This window comes from Rhinoderma darwinii, chromosome 4, assembly GCF_050947455.1.
Source record: "Rhinoderma darwinii isolate aRhiDar2 chromosome 4, aRhiDar2.hap1, whole genome shotgun sequence".
NCBI lineage: Eukaryota > Metazoa > Chordata > Amphibia > Anura > Rhinodermatidae > Rhinoderma > Rhinoderma darwinii.
In genome coordinates this window covers 156089330-156113312 of record NC_134690.1, presented here as the reverse complement: position 1 = coordinate 156113312, position 23983 = coordinate 156089330, and the positions used below count along the sequence as shown (strand labels likewise).

Here is a 23983-nt window from a genome sequence, read left to right as displayed (position 1 = left end):
CGACAGGCAGGGGAGCATATGAAATAATAAACCGACAGGTACTACTCACTTTTCGAAAAGCTCCCTGCTCCAACCGGGTGTCAGCGCAGGAGCACGGGGCGTTTCAAAAGGTGAATGAATACCTGTTAGTTATTTAAACTCTCCCCTGTCCTGTAAAATGTTAAAACTTCTGGATTACCCCTTTCAGCTCCTAAACTCTAAATAATAGCAGTTACAGTTTATTATTTGACTCTATGGCTACATAGGGGATTTGGAACTCTGTATCAGAAAAACAAAGCTATAGCCCCTGTATACATTATGAAAATAATTAGCAAATACTTTATAAATCTAGCAATGAAATTATGTTTAAATGTCTCCCTTTCAAGGTGCAATCACACGTGGCATATTTGCCTTGTATTTCCACAGTATAACAATATGATGCGGAAAATTGTATAATGTGCAATGGAAAAAATATTCCGCAACTTAGACAAATTTTTCAATCTTTTGCATTGCGAAATATGTTTCCTGTAGGCTTTCATTGTAAAGTTTTCTTCAGTGATTTTTTATATGTGGAAAACGAAAGCAAATAAGCCACGTGAGGTGTGACCCTAAAGGTTCCTAAGAGACTGAAAATTAGTCTCTTAAAGAAAGGACTGGATATGTTCACACTGTTTAATATATCATAGATCATGGTGGAGAAACACACATATAGGAGACGCTTGTCTGAGCACTATAGCCATGGTTGTAAAAAATATAAACGTGTAAGAGCATACAGCTCCCCGATAAACAAAGTAAAATAGCACTGGAGAACCCCAATGATAAAATAATAAAACATGCAAGTATGTGCTACAGCATATAGCAAACAATTACTTACTAGTCGCATGTTACTTGCATATAGCAATTACTTACTAGTCGCATGTTACTTGCATATAGCAATTACTTACTAGTCGCATGTTACTTGCATATAGCCATTACTTACTAGTCGCATGTTAGGGCCGATTCACATCAGCGTTGGCTTTCCGTTCAGGGGTTCCGTCTGAGCTTTCCGTCGTGGAACCCCTCAACGGAAAGTCAAACGGAAATCTTAGCTTCCGTTTGCATCACCATTGATATCAATGGTAACGGAAACATTGCTAATGGTCGACTGCGCTATTGATTCCGTCAAAAAAACAGAAACCTGACAGAATGGTGACAAATGGAAACCATTAGCAATGTTTCCGTCACCATTGATATCAATGGTGATGCAAACGGAAGCTAAGGTTTCCGATTGACTTTCCGTTGAGGGGTTCCCCTGAACGGAAAGCCAACGCTGATGTGAACAGGCCCTTACTTGCATATAGCAATTACTTGCTAGTTGCTTGTTACTTGCATATAGCAATTATTTACTAGTTGCTTGTTACTTGCATATGACCTTTTTGCTGACAAATACCAATTGATGTTGATGCTGAATAAGGTTGAGAAATTTTCAATTAAGTGATTAAAGGCGGGGAATCAACCCGATGAACAAGATTTTTTAGAGTATGGTATAATATGTGCACAATAGTTAACTTGTATTATGTCCTGCACCTCAAGCAAAAAAGCAATAAACTATTACGTGTGTAATAAATAAATAAATATATATTATATATATATATATATATATACACACATATATAGCTATTCTAATACATTCTATATTATACATGACCAATATTATAACATAGTGAAGATAGTAATGGACCGCTAAATGTAAAGTTCTAACAAATCAATTTGCTTTATATCCTCCATATTCTCCACATATTATTTAAAACATACAAATATGAAGCACATGCTGCTTGACCTACTTGATGAGCTCTGGGATGCATCCTATGTTTGGAGTATGTGATGTGAATGGAGATGCGACAGATGCTTCTTGCTCAGAAAGAGATATACCAGCATGGGCTACTTTTAGCGCCTAGGTAGAAGAAATCATAGAACTTGTTGTAAGGCTATGTTGACATTTTATGGATTTTCCGTATTCTGGTAGCTGTAGATAATTGTCTAACCCCAGCCAGATGTTACATTGTGGTAGACAGGATAATAAAAAGATCGAATTCATGCAATATATGTCAATACCACAATTCTAGAGTATAATGCCATTTTTATTTTATTTTTTCAAACAGCATCATTTCCTACACTCGGCTTGTTTACCCAATGACGGCAATACAACAAATGTGTGCTAAGAAAACCACAATTAGCAGCGACATGTAAAATCACTATTTTTCCATAGGAAAGTGCTACGTTCTCCCCAGGTGATAACAGTAAAACTGCAGCAACAACTATGTCATCCTCGATCAGATGTTTGTGCGCAATAATTCTCCTGCTTTATGTTTTTAGATAAAAAGTTTGCTATTTGACAGCTTCGATAGTCAGCTACATTATAGGGAAGTTGTGCTGATACCTGGTAACCCACACATCTTGTACAATTGAAATGGTCATTTAACAATGAGGAACAATATTCACTTACTCCACAATCATTGGCTCCGTCCCCACACATGCAAACATAGTAACTGTTGAAGAAAAATCAAAATGAGTGTATAATATGTTGTACATCACTTCCAAAAAAGGTCAAAAACACAAATTAATATTTGTAAAATAAAACTTTTGTATTTAGTCGTAGGCATACAATTTTAAGGAAAACCCTGTCAGTGTTTTTCTGTGGTACCTAACAGCTATTTATTTTCTATAGTATTGAATATTTGTATGCTGTATAAGTCTGCTCTATCAAGGTCCATCTATAATCAGTGTTTCCAGCTACCGTGTCAAATGGGTTTCTAAAGTAGCCTGTATCCACCTGCTGTCTCATCAAGGGCTCAGGCTGCTGCCCTGTCCCCTATGCTTTATACTGCAGCTGTGCTCTGTGCAAAACACTGTAGGTACCGCCTTCATCCATTTTAATAGTCCTCAGTGCTATAAATGAAAAACCTTATGGTCATATTTGGCAGTCATATGTATTGTTATCTCCTTTTTCTCACATAGGAATAAATTTGGTTTGTGTTTGTCCCTTTGCTGTATTCAAACACATTTAATAATGTTAATACTGGAACAATATGACCACCTAGCAACCCAAACATGAGTCCCTGTTTCATTCTCATACAGCATTTATCATAAGCCAATTCATTGACTTACAAGCAGCAGTCTAAAATAATTTCTAAAAACCTCTGTTTAAATTGTTATTTATTACTAAGTTTTATATAGATAATATATTTCTATTTAGGAAGGAAACATACTCTAGTTTTTGGAATTCCTCGATCAGACTGGATTTTTGTCCTGGTGACATTCTAGCAAAGATGGCTCCATTTACCAGAAGCTGCAATAAAACACATGTATACTGTATTAAAACACTGAAGAATAAGAATTATGTCTTTCTATAGCCTTGTAAATATTAGGTTATTACAGAATAAAAGTATCAGTAACTAAATAACCCCTTCTGTATTCAGTACATTGTAGAGAAGAATATTTTCTGTAAGCATGTGGCTGGACATCTCATTTTTTTCTCTTCATAGGACAATAAGGCTGGGTTCACATGACCGTTTTTTCAGACGTAAGGGAGGCGTTTTACGCCTCGAATTACATCTGGAAAAACGCCTCCAATACGTCGGCAAACATCTGCCCATTACTTTCAATGGGACTTACGATGTACTGTGCCGACGACATGTAATTTTACGCGTCGCTGTCAAAAGACGGCGTGTAGAATTACAGCCTCGTCAAAGTAGTGCAGGACACTTCTTGGGATGTTTTTTGGAGGCGTTTTTCATTGACTCCATTGAAAAACAGCTCCAAAAACGGTCGTAAAAAACGTCTGAAAATCGGGAGCTGTGTGAACATACCCTGATGGTTTAAAAATTTCCATTTTCCTTAGCTTTTTATCTCGTAGATCAAATTGGCTGATGTTTGGATTGATCTTCCTTACCTTCATCAATGTTACCAAACTACAAATGCAGGTCAACCTAGTGCCTAAGTGTCCTTTGGCACGGCCAGATATGGGCCGTGAAAATGTGCGCTCATCAACAAGACAGCTTGTTGATTGGCGCTTGTTTGCTCCTTTCACAAGGAGCAATGATGGGAAGTTTTGGGACAATCGATTGTTACTACGATCGTTCATCTCACATATTTGCATCATGTCAGCAGCATACAGGGAGCTGTGCTGTTGACTAGCGACCATTTTATAGTTCGTGCAATTGATCTAAACAGGCGATGAACGAGCATTTGCTCGATCGTCGGCTGAATGTTGTCCCGTTTACTCAGGAAAATTATCAGGAACAAGCTCAATTGCTCGATCATTGTTCCGTGTAAAAGGGCCGTAAAGGCTATGTACACCTTTGACACCAATTTTGTTTTGTTTTGTTTTTTTTTTAAATAAAATAGTGCATCAGTATGATTGGGGCAACTTCCTAAATACATGTCTACAGAGCAGCTGTATATTGCACTGAATCCTGTATTCCTCAGGTCCGCGGGACTGATGGGTTCAGTGTCAGTGGGTCCTGCATATCGAGTTGTTAAAGATCACATCTAAGTTCATAACTTAGATGTGATCGATTACAGGTGGCTCCTGTGTGTCAGAGACATGCAGGAACCTCTGGCACTGAACCCGTCAGTTCCATGGACCTGACAAATACATGATTCATTGCAAGATACAGCTGCTCTGTATACACAATAGAAAGCAGCTGTATCTCAAAAAGTAAAAATAATTTTTAATAAAATGTATTCAGGAAGTTTTTCAATCACACTGATGTACAATTTTATAAAAAAAAAAAAAAAACAATGTCAAAGGTGTACATAACTTGTGTCTCACTTAAGTGTCACGGCATCTGACAATCATTATATTGTATCCAATTGACAAAGCATCAGTGTGTCTACAATCCATTTATAGGTAAATACTTAGGCCTCATTCCCACTTCAGGTATTTTCTTCAGGGTGCTATCTGTTTTTTTTAACGGATAGCACACTGACACATTCATTTCTATGAGGCCATGCACACTTCAGTTGTTTTAACAGTTCCGTGTGTCCGTTCTGTCAAAAGTAGAACATGTCCTACTTCTGTCCGTTGTTCAGTGTCCGTCTCGTTCATTTAAGCATATGGGTCCGTCAAAACAACAGACGGCACACGGAAGGCATCCGTATGCCGTCCGTTTTTCGCGGATCCATTGCCAAGCAACAGCAGGGTGTGCCAAAGTTCACCGCATTCAACACACAAGATGTATTTTAACGGACCGTTTAAAACGGAAAACAAATGGAAGAACAAAGTCATTTTAAAACGGAACAATGGAACGGATGCGGAGTGACAACGGAAACCACACAGATATCACAACGGACACACGGATCCGTTTTAAACGGACGTGAAAACGGTGAAGGATGTGTGCATGAGACCTTACTTGGAATACTATTATTGTTCTGCGTGTGTATCGTAGACTTAGGTGCAAAACATTCAGTTTTGTTTTATTTGTCTTCAGATTTTCTGGTAGCACATTTAGGAATTTACTCAAATGAGAACTACCAGAAAATCTTTAGAGTGGTATAAAAATGTGAAAAAAAAATCCATATATTATCCTAAATCAAATTATTAGTAATTGAAATAATATATGTTCTATAAAAAGAGCTTATTTACATGTTTCCACAGGATAACACTTCCTGTCTCTGTACTCTGGCTGATCAATGTTATCATAGGGTACCCTGGACATTACAGCAACCAATCAGAATACAACTTTAGAAGGGCTTCCATGATGTAACATCAGCTGACCACTTTTAGGTCCTGGTAGTTAAACCCATCATAACTAGTTGACTTTACTGGGGAATCTACTGGTGACCACACACATGTTGCTTTATACAGCATCCATGGGAAAGAATAGAGAACTATGTAGTAAATGGTTGTGTTAAGTACTCAAGAGCATGAACAGCTCTTTCACATGCCCCTGATTCGACAACCCCTTTAATTTTCTATGACATATAAATATGTCTATGGATATATTAGAGAAAAGGAACAGAGGCATATGCAGTGGCGTATAACCATAGGGGCATTTGAGGCATCCGCCCGGGGCATGGAGATCTCGGCGGGCCTGTGGCTGTCCAAACAGTTAAAGCACATTGCTGTTTTGGCAAAAAAAAAATTGTGTTGTACAGCACCTGCAAAAGGACCTGCAGACATAAGGTCTGATGAACAAATGTTTGCATGGCTTGTAACTGTTGAAAAACCTGCAGCCATATGGTCACATGGCCATGTGGGCATGCCCTGAAGACAGAGAGTAGAGCAGCAAGACTCCACAGAGAAGAGCATGAGCTGTTATGTTCTTTTCATTCATGTTCAGCTGTACTCACAGCAGAGTGTGATCTCGCGAGATCACGCTGTGCTGTCACTTACTCCCACAATAACTTTACCGGAGCGTCGGGAGAATGAAAAGACTGCCTCCTGGCTGGGGGCGATGTCTGGTCATTCTCCCGTCGCTCTGGTAAAGTTAATGTGGGAATAAGTGATAGCACAGCGTGATCTCGCGAGATCACGCTGTGCTGTGAGTACAGGTAAACTTGAATGAAGAGACGTGTAGGACGCTGATTGGTCGCTGATTGGTCAGTATCATAGACTTCTCTTTACAACACCCACTTGCTCTAAAGTAAAAAAAAAAAACGCCCAGTTGGGCATAAAGAAGAAATTATCATAAAACGAAAAATAGTCAGAACTCCGTCAAAAATAAATGTTTTAAAAAAAATAAAAGACTGTTGTTATCTACATTACAGCGCCTATCACATTAGGTAGGAGATAGAGCACTTATAAACTGGTGACAGAGCCTCTTTAACAAGGGAAATGGTAACAACCAATTGTCAATGCCAGCACGGAAAGGTGGTGTTGACTACGGACACGGCATGGCAGGGTGGCAGGGGAAAAGGGAGGCTCAGGTTTGGAGAACATCCCAGGTCCCTTGGTCTACTTATTCCGTCACTAAATTTACACTGCATGATGAATTTGGCACATCTTATTAGACATGTTAGACATTTTTCCTTATACCATTTCTTGGTTAGTTAGTTTACACCAGTTTTTTGCACCCAAATTTTGGCGCTTGATGCCACAATTTAAGTCACACCCCTTTCTGCTAAGCCAACCCCTTTTCTAGACATTTGAGAAGTTTGTTCTTTTTTGGCGCAAATCAATAATTAATTTGTCTAAATTAATCTGCGCAGAAAAAGGTGCAACTTGTGCCAGAATTGGTGCAATAACGATAGTAAATCTGCCCCATTGTTTTCACATTTCAAAAACACTAAAGGCTCTATAAAGGCTATGAACATCTTTGACATGGAAAACAGATTTTTATATACTGTATGTTAGTGGTTCATTCTGCAATCTTTATTCCTTCATACATTTTTAGACCCCCTGATACGCAGTTTGTAACCTGCTGCTAATTTCAGACTTTCCTCCTGTTGGCATGTCTCTCTCACTAAGGCCATGTTCATACGGGTTGGATTTGCTATGGATTTACCATAGATTATCCTCAGATTGCATTTTACTGTTTTGCTATTTTACTATTCTAGTTCACATATTTATTTATTTTTTATGCATTCAGTGTAATGTTCTGGTTGTATACTGTATATACTGCAAAATAGTATTTTGGGGATTAGTGTTGAAGTACCGCATAAAAAAATGGTATACAGAAGTAAGTAATACAGAAGTGAGTGAGAGCTTCTAAATATTTTGTCTTTTACAATTAATATAAGTATTTGATATCAAAGTTTTTTGACTCGTTTTTTTACGCAGGAACCGCGCCGCAAAACTCATCAAAAACGGCCCTAAAATGCCTCCCATTGATTTCAATGGGAGGCGGGGGCGGTTTTATCCCGTAGCGGTAAAACCGCCTCGCGGGAAAAAGAAGTGACATGCCCTATCTTCGGGCATTTATGCCTCTGACCTTCCATTGACTTCAATGGGAGGCAGAGAAAGCGTATTTCGAGGCGTTTTATGCCCGCGGCGCTCAATGGCCGCGGGCGAAAAAACGCTGTGAAAAACGCAGCGAAACTCGGTGTGCAGGGAGAGGAAAATCTGCCTCAAACTTCCAAACGGATTTTTGAGGCAGAAATTCCGCCTGCAAAAAACTATTTGATCAATAGTATTATATTTTAGGTAAACAAAACAAGCATTTATTTTATAATAAGTCTGTAAATTTCCAAATTGTATCTGAACCCATCTTACTTTTGGTAGTAAACTCTGGAAATGATCCACCACAACTTGATAAGTCTTTCCACTCATGGCAAAGTGATAGTTCCCCTGGGCCTCCTCTAGAATTGTTCTTCCTTCAATATCAATGTTGATTGACACCTGTAATATAAATATAGTATAATAATAAGCAAATAATGTCAAATCACTCTGTATAATTTACAATTTAATATATGTAAAATATGTACAATGAACATTCAGAAGTAAACAGACCATATACTCCATGAAATAAACATCTTACTGGGATATCTTCTGAACTTTGATCAAGTCCGTCAACTGGATGCCAGGAAATCTTTGCTGACCTCAGTCCAATTGGTTCTTCAGCTTCTACAAGAATGACATTACTGTTGGCTGGAACTAAGCCGGATGTTCTTGCCACTGTTATAGCTGTTTGTAAGTTGTCCCCTGTGGAAGTAAAACAATACTGTGACCTGAGAATCCCAATTATTTGGCAATTTAGAACAAATATCAATATTTTTATACTAGAGATAAACTGAATTACAAAGTAAATAAAAAAAATTGTGTATATTTGCATACAGTACAATGTACAAATATTTGAAACATTTTGCAATACAATGTACTTTGTACGATGCCATATGATAAATATATTTACATTTTAGTTTTACAAATCTTTAAGAAAATATAAAAGAATAATAAGAAAATGTTGTAGCTTCTGTGATCTAGTTAAGTGTCTAGTGAGCTGCATTTTTTTTTTACACATTCTAGACCCAGACACTAGTAAATCTTCCCCAGTCTAGTTTGTATGACACATTTGGTTTCAAATGGATGACTATTTTCTGTTTTTACTCCACTTTTTTTTTTGTTCTGGTAATTGATATGAGCCCATCAATTGGGTCAATTGCCTTGTGTGTCTCCATTAAACTAGCTTTAGAATCTGTATTTGCTCCTACTAAAAATATTCTATATTTGCACATTCATTTACTGAATGCATTTTAGATACTTTACTGTACAAGCAATATTTACAAAGGACAAGATTTACAAGATACTGGCACACAAGAAAGGCCTTTGAATTACCTGTGATCATGACTGTCCGGATGTTGGCAGTGCTCAACTCTTGCAAAACAGGTTTAGTTTCTGGTTTCAGTCGGTTTTCTAATATAAGCAAGCCAAGGAATTCCAGATCTGATTCAATATCCTCCCTAAAAAATGTAATCACTTGGTTATCCCTAAATTATTCAATTGTAACCTAATAAAAAAAAAAAATTCACATACACTATGTGGACAAATGTATTAGGACACACCTCTTAATCATTGAGTTCAGGTGTTTCATTCAGTCCCATTGCCACACGTGTATAAAATCCAGCACCTAGCCATGCAGTCTGCCTTTACAAACATTTGTGAAAGAATGGGTCGTTCTAAAGAGCTCACTGAATTCCAGCGTGGTACTGTAAAAGGATGCCACTGTTGCAACAAGTCAGTCCGTGAAATTTCTTCCCTCCTAGATATTCCACAATCAACTGTCAGTGGTATTATTGCAAAGTGGAAGCGCTTAGGAACCACAGCATCTCAACCACAAATTGGCAGCACACGTAAAGCTACAGAACGAGGTCGTCCAGGGCTGAGGCGCATGGTGCATAAAAGTTGCAAACACTCTTCTGATTAATAACTGTAGAGTACTAAACTTTCTCTGGCATTAACATCAGCACAAAAACTGTGCCTCGGGATCTTCATGGCATGGGTTTTCAATGGGCAAGCAGCTACATGCAAGACTGACATCACCAAGTGCAATGCCAAGTGTCGGATGGTGCGGTGTAAAGCAGGCTATCACTCGACTCGAAAGCAGTGCAAATGTGTACTGTGGAGTGATAAATCATGCTTCTCTATCTGGCAGTCTGATGAGTCTGGGTTTGGTGAATGCCAGGAGAATGTTACCTGCCTGACTGCATTGTGCCAACTGTAAAGTTTGATGGAAAAGGGATACTGCCATTGGGTTGTTTTTCAGGAATTGGCCTAGGCCCCTTAGATCCAATGAAGGGAAATCTGAATTCTTCCGCATACCAAGACATTTTACACAATTGTATGCCTTCAATTTTGTGGGTACAGTTTGGAGAAGGCCTTTTCTGTTGCAGTATGACTGCGTCCCAGTGCACAAAGCAGGGTTCATAAAGGCATGGTTGGGTGAGTTTGGTGTGGAAGAACTTGACTGGCCCACACAGAGCCCTGACCTCAGCCCCATCGAACATCTTTGGGATGAACTAGAATGGAGATTGCAAGCCAGGCCCTCTTGTCCAACATCAGTGTCTGACATCACAAATGCTCTTCTGGATGAACTGGCCAAAATTTCCACAGAGACACTGCAAAATCTTTTAATAAACCCTTCCCAGAATAGTGAAAGCTGTTTAAGCTGCAAAGGGGAACCAACTCCATATTAATGCCTATGGAATTAGAATGGGCTGTCATAAAATCTCCTGTAGGTGTAATGTGTAGGTGTCCCTATACTTTTGTGCATAAAGTGCACATTTTATTAATCATCAACTTAGCATATTTATACTTTCTGAACAGATTAAAGCATACTTAACTTTTCAGAATAAGCTGTCATATGTGTGTACATGAGGAATAACACTTTCTGAACATTATATGGCTTGTATGCTACATGTTTTAGCAATATCCTCTACAGGCTCTATCTCTAACTCTTAATTGTCTCTGAGCTAGTGAGTGAAGCGTAACGGCTATCATGTCTTCTATACACTTCACACATACAAGAGAAGAGAATCCTGCTCTCATATATCTATCTTTTACATATATACAAGCTGTAGCAGTATCGAGGAGATTATAGACAAGTGATGAGCAGTGTAGCTGAGAATGCAGCACTGAGGTGAGACATAACTCTTGCCAGGAAGCTCTAGCACGTCTGTCTGTGTCTTTTTCACTCTGCTCCTGCTCGCCCCTTCTCTCTCCATAGACATGTATGGGCAGCCTGTCTTTGTCTCTTTCATTCTCTGCTCACTCCTCATGCTTCCCCTCCCTTCTTCATAGACTAGTATTGGCAGGCAGGGTAGAGACACACTCCCACTTTCTGCAGTCAGTCTGTAACTAGGGAAGGATTTTGCTTGACAACAGTGGTGGACAGCAGATTATAGGACGGGAGACACCTAGTGGCAGTAAATTGACACAGAACTTGCAGGATAAAACTACTAAACTTTAATAGTAATTAAATTACAAAGTTGTTCTGTATCAGGTATACTCTTAGATTAGCATAAGTTGTTTAAGAAATTAGTATTAATTTAATTTATTTTAATGTAGGAAATTATTCAACTAAAATAATCTTGGTGGTAAAGCTTCACTAATATATAACGCTGTCTCTCTGACACTTGCTATTATGTTTGCTCCACAGTCTTTTTTTTAAATAGGATATAATAACACGTTGGTATACAGTACCTAATAAAGTTGCCATCTGCTGCAATCTTCTGATCTAAGGTTTTGTAGGAAAGGCCAATAACACGAAAGCCTTTCGTTGTATAAAACTGAAGTTCTTGAGTAAAGCCTTTTGGGACTATATTAATAAAAAGAAACATAGATTTTAATTTTAAAGACAAAAATTGCCCAATTTAAAAATTCTATTAACAAAAGTTGCACTGTGTATTTTAGATCTCATGCATACAGTCATATTACAGGTCCGTACAAGCTCCGAGTTGTACAGAGCCATAATACCATGTCCAAATAAGTCTATGGGGGATCTGCTGTACCTCCGTATGCCTCTGATTTCCTTCAAAATATTTTTTCCTATAGGATTCCACAAAGGTGCCATTCACCATGGAATGATGTATTACAGACGTATTCTACCCTAGTAGGCTTGATTTTGGGGAGAATACCTCCATAATATGGTGCCCTGTAAAGGTACCATACATCACATGTAGTTTCTATTATTCTGCCGTGTCACCATACAGGCTCCGTGCATACGACTCAGCTATGTGTATTGCCCTAGGACTTTCTTACACTATTTCTCAACACATTTTCCATCCTTTGCTATCTTACCTTTGATTTACACTTACAGGCCAGAAATAATTTCGTTTGTAATAATGATTTTTTTATATGTTAAATACAATAGGACAAAGTTAAAATGAACAGAACAAATCATTTGTATGATGTTTAATTAAGATATTAAATTACAAAAACATTCCTAATTTACTTTATATGTGCTTCACTGTTCTTTTTTTTTTTTACAAAATCACAACAATAATAACGTCTATTTTCAACTGTAAAAGTCAAACATACATGACACTTGAAGGATGCTTAGACCAGTTAATTCCTTGTTCTAGTTATTTCTTATAAAATCATCCAGTCATATGCACATATATATAAATCACACAAGGTAAACAGTCATACCGCTTTCCTCCTTGCAAAACTTTATCACCATCTCAGGAGCCCCTTTCATAAATACAACAAGCTTATCCTGACCAACTTCTTGGGTAATGACAGACATTCTCTGTAGGCTGGAAGAAAATGGAAACTGGTGGACAAGGGTGATTCCTTCAGCTGGACCCTAGAAGGTTAAAAAGATCGGTAAATGTGATTTAAATAAAGTGCAATGTAAATTCTTTACTCAAATAATTGGGTTTATATATGTGATGCTGTGACTATGTTTTTGGACAAAATAATTTTTTCAGTCCCCTTTTTCTCGCAATATGTCACTCCCACACACACACTGAAAATTTTGAGCAGCATGAAACATCCAAACTGTATTTAAAGAATGAAATGGACTGTCTCATAAAGACCCTCATGACTCCCTCTGTGAGGAAACCAGGAAAGTCGCTCTGTGCGGACCCGGCCCGCCATTGCGTTACGTGTCTGGAAAGACACGGCTTCGAGAAACCGGACACCAGAAGCAATCAACTGATCACCACTTTGGATACCAGTTAAAAAAAGGTTTTTCTTCTTGAAACAACTCTTTTAAGTGAAGTCAAATATTTTGAACCAGTTGTATATTAAGTGTCTGCAAACTTGAATCTCATAGACTAAAAACATTGTGGGCAATCACTCACAAGGTTGCCATGTTAATTGCATTTACTCAAAAATACCTACTACTAATAATGGCTATTTAAACCATCCTAAATTTCTGTGACACATCTCACTCTGTATTGTGTCTCAACTGCTGGAATGATTTCCTATTAGAGTATTAATAAATAGTATGTATGTTTTAAAAAAGATTTGGATTTAAGTCTCACCATGCTTCTACCTGTTCCAGGCTTAACAATGAGGCTAGATGAGAACATTTCATTATTTTCTGTAACTGACTGTGTCACTTCCTGAAAACGATTTTAATAAAACGTATAAGATAGTGAATAAAGAAACATAAAAGAGACATATATTGATATGACATTTTAATGGAAAATAAGTTCAAACGTTTTATTATTTAGCTGATAAAAGCTGGTAGTTTGTTTTAGGCTTTGTTCAGATTTTTGTCGCAGTTTTATTGCGGTCTTACAAAGCCTTGTGGTATAACCATAATGTATTGAATGATTACTAATTTACTTGCTAGAAGTACATTTTGTCAACTATTAATACAAATTATCACAGCAAATAGACTCATTATGATCTTTCTAAGAGCCTGGCTCATTGCTCTTTAGCTTGTGCTGGTCACTTTTGACAACAGAATAATTACCCAGTGTGTAGCTTCAAACATCTTCAAATCCAATGGATCTCCTTGGATTGTTCCATCAATAGCAACCAATGAGTGGCAACTTGTCAAAGCTCCATGCAAAGGTCCCCAGGGCAAAGTACTATCAGAGGTGAAGTTGTGCACCTCCTGGAAACTAATAGTAGAAAAGAATGTGTAACGTTAACATTTATTTACAATATGTGTAAAGAGCATCAATTTCAATGTATCCAAATATTTAATATTATTAATTTTATTATTTTATTAAGTTTGTAATAAGGTCTTATTCATTTTTGACCATTTTTTTAAATTTATATATTTTATTAATTTTTTATAACTTTCGATGTCATTGTGACTTGGGTGTATTTGCAACATGTTAATCACTTTAACCAATTAACATCTCAGTTTTAGAAAACCAAGTAATTAAATTTTTCAAAACTGTTTACACTGATTTGCAGATTAACATATTTTACAGTAGTGAATGTCCCATATTTAAGTCAATGGAGGCTAAAATACAGGTCTGTATTTGTCTTATATGGCAAAAACAATATTTTGTGTGAGGAAAAAAAGAGATATTGCCATTTGGCAAACCTGGGAAAATGGGGATATCTACTGCGGAAAAAAGTGGTATTACATGGTGCCCATTAAAATGAATGGGCGACTATATAATACAAGGTTGTGCAGAGCCCTATAAAGCCGGAGATGTTCTTTGCAGTGTTTCTCTGCTTTTGTCAGGGGGGTCTCTCTATGATTTTCATAGGGCATATGGACAGAAGTTGCCCTAATGTTACAACCTCTTTAACAGTACATAAGATTAAAAAAAAGTTAATATCATAAAATCTTATACTGTAAGGAAGGGTTGTCTACAACATTGCGAGTAAAAAACTTTGTAACTTCAATATACTGTAATATATTTTACAGTATGTTATTAATATGAAAATATAATGTACAATTTTCTTCCTATAACATACCAAACAAACTTAAAGCCATCACACGCGTTAATGCCTAAAGGGGTTGTTCAGTTTAGAAAACCTATTTTTAAATATACTATTAGGGTATTCTGAATAAATGGATTGGGGTCTCCTGTTCTGGATCCTCATCTATTAGCCAGAGGTGCTACAAAGAGTGTCCCTCACTTTGGAAGACCCAGCTTGAACATGCATTGCATGAACAGCCCATTGATTTCAATGGGAAATGTGTAATGCTTTATTTCTCCTGTGGTGGCGCTACAGGGAAAATAAACACTTGCTGCCTGGTTTCCCCCACATATTACAGCTGATTTCTGGGTTACCCGATAGTGGGACTACCTGTAATCAGCTGATTTCTGGGAGACCATTCTAACACAAAGGGATTGTCCAAAGTGGACAACCCCTATAAGGGTATGTGCACACGTAGTGACCAAAAACGTCTGAAAATACAGAGCTGTTTTCAAGGGAAAACAGCCCCTGCTTTTCAGACGTTTTTTGAGCAACTCGCGTTTTTCGCTGCATTTTTCGTGGCGTTTTCGCTGCGTTTTTTATGTCCGTTTTTGGAGCTGTTTTCATTGGAGTCTATGAGAAAACAGCTCCAAAAACGTCCAAAGAAGTGTCCTGCACTTCTTTTGACGAGGCTGTATTTTTACGCGTCGTCGTTTGACAGCTGTCAAACGACGACACGTAAATGACAGGTCGTCTGCACAGTACGTCGGCAAACCCATTCAAATGAATGGGCAGATGTTTGCCGACGTATTGGAGCCGTATTTTCAGACGTAAAACGAGGCATAATACGCCTCGTTTACATCTGAAAATAGGTCGTGTGAACCCAGCCTAATGCATTATCATGCATTATCTATATCACAGAAATAGTCACAGTGAAACCCAAGCCTATAGTTTTACAAAACTGAGCAGACTGTAAACATAATGACAGAAATATAACTATTTAATTGTGGTGATGGAACATACTAGTTTCCATGGGAAGGAAGAACACCCCATAAATCCAATCCATCTTCAGTCAACGTTCCAGTCTATAATAAAATAAAAGCAAAAGCTTATGTAAAATGCCAAATATTGTTTATAGAAAATTTGCAGTCACTTCATCTTCATTTTATACATATGTGAACAAGTATACAAATGCAATGTGAATTTTTGCTAATACTCTATTGGAGTTAATAAAATGTATGTAATAAGTTAGAAATGGAAGTTTTCTTACCTTGTCAAAACAAACAATGTTCAATCTGCCACATACATTTATTCTTTGAGGGCTGATGCAGAAAATGCCCTTCTTTTTGAGTCTCCGCTGTGCATACATGATTCCTGTAGATAAGGCGGCTGACAATGCTGGAGGAACAGCCGTAGTCATAATGATCAACGCTTTTATTAACACTTCAGTGGGAGATTCCTACAGTTTAAACAAGTACAATCATTTATCACAATGTATCTATTTCGCTGTAGATAAAATCAAACTAAACTTTTTATCAATGGAAAATGTGGCAAAATTCCCTCAAATTAGTAAGGAAGCTAGGTTTTGGAAATTGAGCTCACTTTGGGGTGAAATTAAACAACCTTGTTTTCATCTACACTGAAGTCCTGGTGCCGTGCCTTCTTCTATGGTTCTGTCTACATTCAAATTGTGGAACTGATTCATCCTCCGGTAACGTGCACATGGCATGATATTCAGTTTGTTTGGAGTGCTGTGTTCATTTTTTCTGGACTGTGTGTGTATATATATATATATATATATATATACAGTTAGGTCCAGAATTATTTGGGCAGTGACACAATCTTCATGATTTGGGATCTGCCTGCCACCACATTGGATTTGAAATGAAACAACTGAGATGCAATTGAAGTGTAAACTTTCAGGTTTAATTCAAGGGGTTGAACAAAAATATCCTGTGAAACGTTTAGGAATTGCAACCATTTTTCTACACAGCCTCCTCATTTCAGGAGCTCAAAAGTAATTGGACAAATTAACATTACCATAAATAAAATGTGTTTTTTTAATAGTTTGTAGAGAATCCTTTGCAGGTAATGACTGCCTGAAGTCTGGAACCCATGGACATCACCAAACACTGGGTTTCTTCCTTTGTGATGCTTTGCCAGGCCTTTAGTGCAGCGTTCTTCAGTTGTTGCTTGTTTGTGGCTCTTTCTGCCTTAAGTTTTGCCTTAAGTAAGTGAAATGCAGCTCGATCGGGTTGAGATCTGGTGACTTGGCCATTGCAGAATATTCCACTTCTTTGCCTTAAAAATCTCCTGGGTTGCTTTCGCAGTATGTTTTGGGTCATTGTCCATCTGTACTGTGAAGCGACGTCCACTCAACCTTGCTGCATTTGGTTAAATCAGAGCAGAAAGTATATCCCTGAACACTTCAGAATTCATCGACTGCTTCTGTCTTCAGTCACATCATCAATAAACACTAGTGACGCAGTGTCTTTGGCAGCCATGCATGCCCATGCCATTACACTGCCCCCACCATGTTTTACAGAGGATGTGGTATGCTTTGGATCATGAGCCATTCCAAGCCTTCTCCATACTTTCTACCTCCCATCATTCTGGTACAGGTTGATCTTAGCTTCATCTGTCCAAAGAATACTTGTCCAGAACTTGGCTGGCTTATTTACATTTTGTTTGGCAAAGTCTAATCTGGCCCTTCTATTTTTGAGGCTGATTAATGGTTTGCACCTTGTGGTGAAACCTCTGTATTTTCTCTCATGAAGTCTTCTCTTTATGGTAGACTTAGATACTGATACACCTACTTCCAGGAGAGTGTTCTTCACTTGGGTAGATGTTGTGAAGGGGTTATTCTTCACCATGGAAAGGATTCTGCAATCATCCTCCTAACATTTGGGCTATCTCTCTAATGGATTTCTTCCTTTTTTCAGCCTACTGATGGTCTGTTTCACTTGCATTGAGAGCTCCTTTGACCTCATGTTGTGGGTTCACAGCAACAGCTTCCAAATGCAAATGCTACACCTGGAATCAACTCCAGACCTTTTACCTGCTTAATTTATGATGGATTAATGAGGGAATAGCCCATGCAGCCCATTAAATAGCTTTGTCCAATTACCTTTGGTCCCTTGAAAATTGGGCAGCTACATATTAATGAGCTGCAATTCCTAAACCCTTCCTCAAATTAAGATGAGAATACTCTCAAATTAAAGATGAGAGTCTACACTTTAAGCCTTTATTCATTATATAACTGTATATTCAATATGTTTTGGTAAACAGCTAAAATGCCAAAACTTGTGCTACTGTCCAAATAATTCTGGACCTAACTGTATACATAAATTTGTATCTATATATAATAAAAATGTCTTTCAGTGTGTTTAGTGCAAATTTCTAAAAACATTTTATTGAAAATTATTTTAACTTTTTGAGATACAGCTTCTTTGTATCCTGTATACAGAGCAGCTGTATCTTGCGCTGAGTCCTGTATCTGTCAGGTCGGCGGGACTGATGGGTTCAGTGACGAGATTAGTGTCTCTGACACACAGTATCGAGCTGTTACCGATCACATCTAAGTTCATAACTTAGATGTGATCTATAAAAGCTCGATCCTGCGTGTCAGAGACACGCAGGACCCGCTGACACTGAACCCGTCAGTCCTGCGGACCTGACAGATACAGGTTTCAGCACTAGATACAGCTGCTCTTTATACAGGATACAAAGCTGTATCTCAAAAAGTAAAAATAATTTTTAATAAAATGTATTTAGAAAGTTGCACTAAACCTACTGATTGAAATATTTTTTTTTTTTTTAATAAAAATGTCTAAGGTGTACATAGCCTTTAAAGTAGTTTTCATTATACTAAGATGCACTAAGATAAATGTCAGTTTTGCAGCTGGGATTGTTCTATTATGTTTGTATGATTTCAGTATATTCAGCAACTCAATAGTGAACCCACTAAAGTATGGAAAATATAATTTCATAGTCATAATTGCCATCATAGATATTAAAGAGGATCTGTCACTAGTTTAGTAATGCCCACTCTCCTAGCTAATCTAATAGACGAGGTCACACGGATAATGGTAGTGAAAATTGTGTCCTAAAAAGTATATTATTATAAAAGTTATGAGCTTTTTTCTAAATATGTAAATGAGCCTATACTAGAATAGTGGGCGGTAACACCAGCGATTCTCCTGAGGTGGAGCTACCTCACAGCCTCTGATGCTGTCCTATAGGCATGAAGCTGCTTCACACAGTGTGAGAGACTGAGGCTGGAGGGAAGGAGGATCACTTCAAACAGCCATATCTCAGGCTGTTACCTCCTATTTGGCAAGTATAGCCAGATTAGCCTTTTTAGAAAAATGCTCATAACTTTGCAAATTATAAACGTTTTTTAAAGCAAAAAATGACACTGCAGTTATCAGCATCACAGCGCCCATTAGATTAGTTAGGAGATAGGGAATTAATAAACTAGTGACATCCTCATTAAGATGTAACAGCTCCCAATCTCCCATTCCTTGCCTGTTGATATCTAATTAACAATACATTGCAATATTTCAAGAAGGAATACAAATCTTATGAAAATAATCATTGTACAGTACAAATATATTCAACATTGTATTATATTTTGTGTTTCAGTTCCTCACTATTTTCATGATCTCTCCTGTCAGTGAATGGAAACCTTCATTGTTTGCATTTGGAATACTGATACAGATCTAATACTTCTCACATCTAAGGGTTCAAAACTAATTTTAAAGTTTAAAACTGTATCCAATCTATGAAATCCTCTCAGAGCATGTGCTAGAACAGATATTGTCTGAATTTATTTTTAGGGCTTGTCCACACACAACGGAATTGCTGCAAAAAATTTCTGAATTTTTACGCAGCATGTGGATGAGATTTGTTAAATCTCATCCACTATGCTGCTACTGTATTCTGCTGCGTTTTTTTCCTTACGAAATTTTGCCCGGAAAAAAACGCGGCAATTCCGAGCCCTTGTATTAAACTATTAGAAAGGGAAAGATTAGTTCTGATGATGTGCATGTGCTTAGTTCACAGATGATTGCCAATACTGGATATAATTGTAGCAAATGCTCAAATTTGAGAAGCATTAGGTCTACGTATATAGGCCTCTAGATGTTAGCAAAAATGTTCCATTCCGACATTCCATTCTCTGATAACAAGCACAGATATTTAATAATAAATAATAAATGGATTTAGGCATAATGTATTATAATTATTTTAATTTTTTTTCATTCTTATTATTTTCATTATTATTATGTTTTACTTTTCATTATACAAGGGTATTTTACAAGGATAAACAAGGCTTTTATTAAATATTGTCTTTGCTAGCTCCTCTCTGACAGAGGGTGCACCTCTTTTAGGCCTCACGCACACGACCGGGCTGTGGGGTGTCACCGGCATTTGCGGACCGTGCTCACTGTAAAAAGTATAGGAGCACGATCCGTAAATGCAAAAAATAGGACATGTCCTACTTTTTGCAGGTAATTTTTACGGGCCGGACGCACACCCAAAAATATATGGGAAGTTTTCCGTGACCGATAGAAATGAATGGGTCAGTTTTTTATATGGATCCGTAATTGCGGAAAATAATTATGGTCGTGTTCATGAGGGCTTACCGTTTTTCTTGTTACAGCACTTACCTCCTAGCCTTATTGTTTTATATCCCTATGATGTTCTGTATAAAGCAGGATAAAAATTTAATTAAAGGCTATGGACACCTTTGAGGGCATTATTATTATTTTTTAATAAATGGATTAGTCAGTGTGATTAGTGTAACTTTGTAATTAGACTTTATTAAAAAATCATTTTACTTTTGGAGATACCGCTGTTCTGTATTCTCTATACAGAACAGCTGTATAGTTCGTTTTACACTGAATCCGTCAATCCCGCGGACCTGACAAGTTCAGTGTCGGCGGGTCCTGTGTCTCTGTGACACGGATGATCGATTACAGGTGGATCCTGCATGGACCCGCTGATACTGAACCAGTCAGGTCCGCGAGACTGACGGATTCAGGTCATAGAAAAAGATACAGCTGCTTTGTATAGAGAATATGGATCAGCTGTATCTCCAAAAGTAAAAGGAATTTTATAATAAAGACTAATTACAATGTTACTCTAATCTCACTAATCTAAAAATAAAAAATAAAAAAATAAAAAATGCCCTCAAAGGTGTACATAGCATTTAATAAGCAACACATAAACTCTTCATAAAAGAAACAATTGAGAAGTGGGAGGAATTGTTTATCTTACCCCTTGTACGACAAAAACAGCAACTGTATAGATTGTTCCAATCACTGCAACAGTTGCTAGAACCATAAGAAATCTGAAGGCATCTCTGTATAGTTTAAAATTCATAGGTTTTGGATACAAGATGGATCTAACCAAATCACCTTTGGCCGTATTAAATCCTGCGGATCCAAAAATAGATGTTGAGAAGAAATAATCAATGTAAATATACTTTGTTTTATTTTAATATTATATACTACATTATTTTTTGAGTGAAATTGTAGAATAATTTAGTGCTATTGAAATACCAGGGGTGGTAGGATTGGAGCATCGCCCTGAAGAAGAATGACGCAACAGTAAATAGTGCACAAGGCAATTACAATTTGTACAGTCCGTATGCATAATGGTTGCAGCAGTTTAGGCTCATAAGCTTATTGCTTTTACTCACACAGGAACATATGTTTGACGGTTACAGCAATCACTATATGAAGTCTCTACGTACACAGCATGGACACAGTGGGCAGTCTAACAAGCTCTTCCCTTATGCAGGGGTATACTCCTAGGCCTCATGGTGTGGGGGGGGGGGTGGGGGGAAATCATCCGCCCATGATCGGTTTCAGTCTCTCTTTCTCTTGGGGCATACAAACATGGACCTCACCTACCATCTCAATTGCAGTGCAGGGAGGTTCCAGCCTCCACCCGCTCATCTCAGATCCAAGATTCAGGGAGACCCATTCTCTACCTGCAGGGACCACCAATGCAGGGAGCCTGCTCATCCCAGGTGCCTAGAATACAGTGCACAACTGTCGGGCACAACTGCTTCACCATACCACTGGCACTATTTCAACACTTAGCAGCTCACGTGCTCACTAGCTTCAACTGCCCTTTTGTGACTGACCCGATTCCTCAACAGGACATGCAGCTTTACACACAAGGCCTCTTGACACATGCCATAAACTCTCTCTACAGCCGTCATGTATCTTTGACTTCCCTCAGCAGTCTGTGTTTCCCTCACTAGGCAGTCCTCATGGCCTCTGTCTTAATGGGACTCACTCAAACAATTGTACTGCAGCTCTGTCTCATCAGTCCTCACAGGTGATTCCCCTCCTTGACTCTACATCACTCTGCTGGATTCCACAGTCTTTTTTACTGCGCTGTCTGCAGCATTTCTGCAGTTGGCACACTCTTCCTCTTAAGCGGCCTCCGTCACTTCTTTCAACATGCACACTACTACCTCTATTCTCCTAGGAAAAGCAGGATCTCCTACCAGTCCATGTGGTTTATACTACATTTCTACATTTGGATCTCCTCTTCCTGTTGCCAGCCCTGGCTAGTGTAACAGGGCCATCTAGTGGCAGTAGCAGCAGCAGCAGCACACAGAACCAGATTACCATAACACATATACAGGGCATAACAGTTCATCAATAAAATATGTATACAACAGCAGTGCAGACATCAATACAGTTCAGCAGTACTGCAGTTCCTCAGAGCTGTGATCACTGGTATTTTAAAAAAAGCAGCAACATGGAGGAAAATCGCATTTTAAACAGTCACAAACATATGTACATTAGTCCCGGATGAAGAGTCATATTTAAAGGTGGGCTCCAGCCACACCATATAAGATTTGGCTTAGATAACTATATAAAGACCTATCTAGGTATATTTAGAATATTATGATGGTTTACTTACCAGTTCTTAGGACAACAGCCTTTACTTGCCCCTGGCCTGTGGACTTGGTCTGAATCACTTCTGTTCCACAAAAAAGTACATGTCTTTTGAAGTCTTCTCCACTGTGCACCTTCCATGGCCTACTATAGTCACTGTGAGGCAGAGGTGTCTTAGAGACAGGAATACTTTCACCTGTTAAAGGGAACAAAAATGCAATTAAGTTAAACACGCAATTTTTTCCCCCTAAATTCTCTTTAAACCCTTAAGGACGTGGACTTGTTGGCACGTTCAGGACGCAGCCCCATTTTTCAAATCTGACATGTGTCACTTTATGTGGTAATAACTTTGGAATGCTTTTACCGATCCAAGCGATTCTGAGATTTTTTTCTCGTGACACATTGTACTTAAGTTAGTAGCAAAATTTGCTCGATACATTCAGTATTTTATTGTGAAAAATGCCAATTTTTTTTTTGCAGAAATTCATTTTTAATCCTTTTTTTTTTTCGTGTAAGGGTATGTTAACACATCCTAACAAATTACGTCTCAAATTATGGAGCTGTTTTTAGGCGAAAACAGCTCCTGAATTTCAGATGTTTTTGCAAGTACTCACGTTTTTGCGGTGTCCATTACGGATGTAATTGAAGCTGTTTTTCAATGGAGTCAATGAAAAACGGCTCCAAAAACGTCCAAAGAAGTGACATGCACTTCTTTGACGCGGGCGTCTTTTTACGCACCGTCTTTTGACAGCGACGTGTAAAATTACACCTCGTCTAAACAGAACACCGTAATACCCATTGCAAGCAATGGGTAGATGTTTGCAGGCGTAATGGAGCCGTCTTTTCAGGCGTAATTCGAGGCGTAAAACGCCCGAATTACGTCTGAAAATAGGCCGTGTGAACATACCCTAACACAGAAGGTTTTACCAAAGAAACGCAACTCAATATTTATTGCCCAGATTTTGCAGTTTTTAGACATATATTCCACATGTGCCCCCAGTGTGCTTATGGACTGAAGCATAGACCTCAGAAGCAAAGGAGCACATAGCGTATTTTGGAGCCTTCTTATTATTCAAATGTATTTTAGGCACCATGTCAGGTTTGAAGAGGTCTTGTGATGCCAAAACAATGGAAACACCCCCAAAAAGGCACCATTTAGCAAACTACGCCCCTCAAGGAATTTATTAAGGGGTATAGTGGGCATTTTGACCCAACAGGTTTTTTGCCAAATTTAGTGGAATGAAGCCGTGAAAATTAAAATCTAAATTTTTTCCAATAAAACGTAGAAATTTTCAATTTTTACAAGGCATAAAGGAGAAAAAACACCCCAAAA

General features: G+C 38.0%; 1 protein-coding gene across 1 annotated transcript in view; it reads right to left on the bottom strand.

Annotated features, from left to right (window-relative positions):
• LOC142759515 (putative cation-transporting ATPase 13A4) overlaps window positions 1-23983 on the bottom strand; it is a 54430-nt gene that overhangs the window by 10201 nt on the left and 20246 nt on the right. The window contains exons 10-23 of the mRNA XM_075861761.1: window positions 22676-22846; window positions 21011-21168; window positions 16002-16190; window positions 15755-15816; window positions 13821-13971; window positions 13384-13464; window positions 12545-12701; window positions 11597-11711; window positions 9233-9357; window positions 8439-8602; window positions 8174-8299; window positions 3228-3307; window positions 2465-2507; window positions 1803-1912 (exon numbers count right to left, since the gene is read on the bottom strand). Of these exons, the coding sequence (XP_075717876.1) occupies window positions 1803-1912; window positions 2465-2507; window positions 3228-3307; window positions 8174-8299; window positions 8439-8602; window positions 9233-9357; window positions 11597-11711; window positions 12545-12701; window positions 13384-13464; window positions 13821-13971; window positions 15755-15816; window positions 16002-16190; window positions 21011-21168; window positions 22676-22846 (1732 nt within the window). The remainder of the gene's footprint in view (window positions 1-1802; window positions 1913-2464; window positions 2508-3227; window positions 3308-8173; window positions 8300-8438; window positions 8603-9232; window positions 9358-11596; window positions 11712-12544; window positions 12702-13383; window positions 13465-13820; window positions 13972-15754; window positions 15817-16001; window positions 16191-21010; window positions 21169-22675; window positions 22847-23983) is intronic.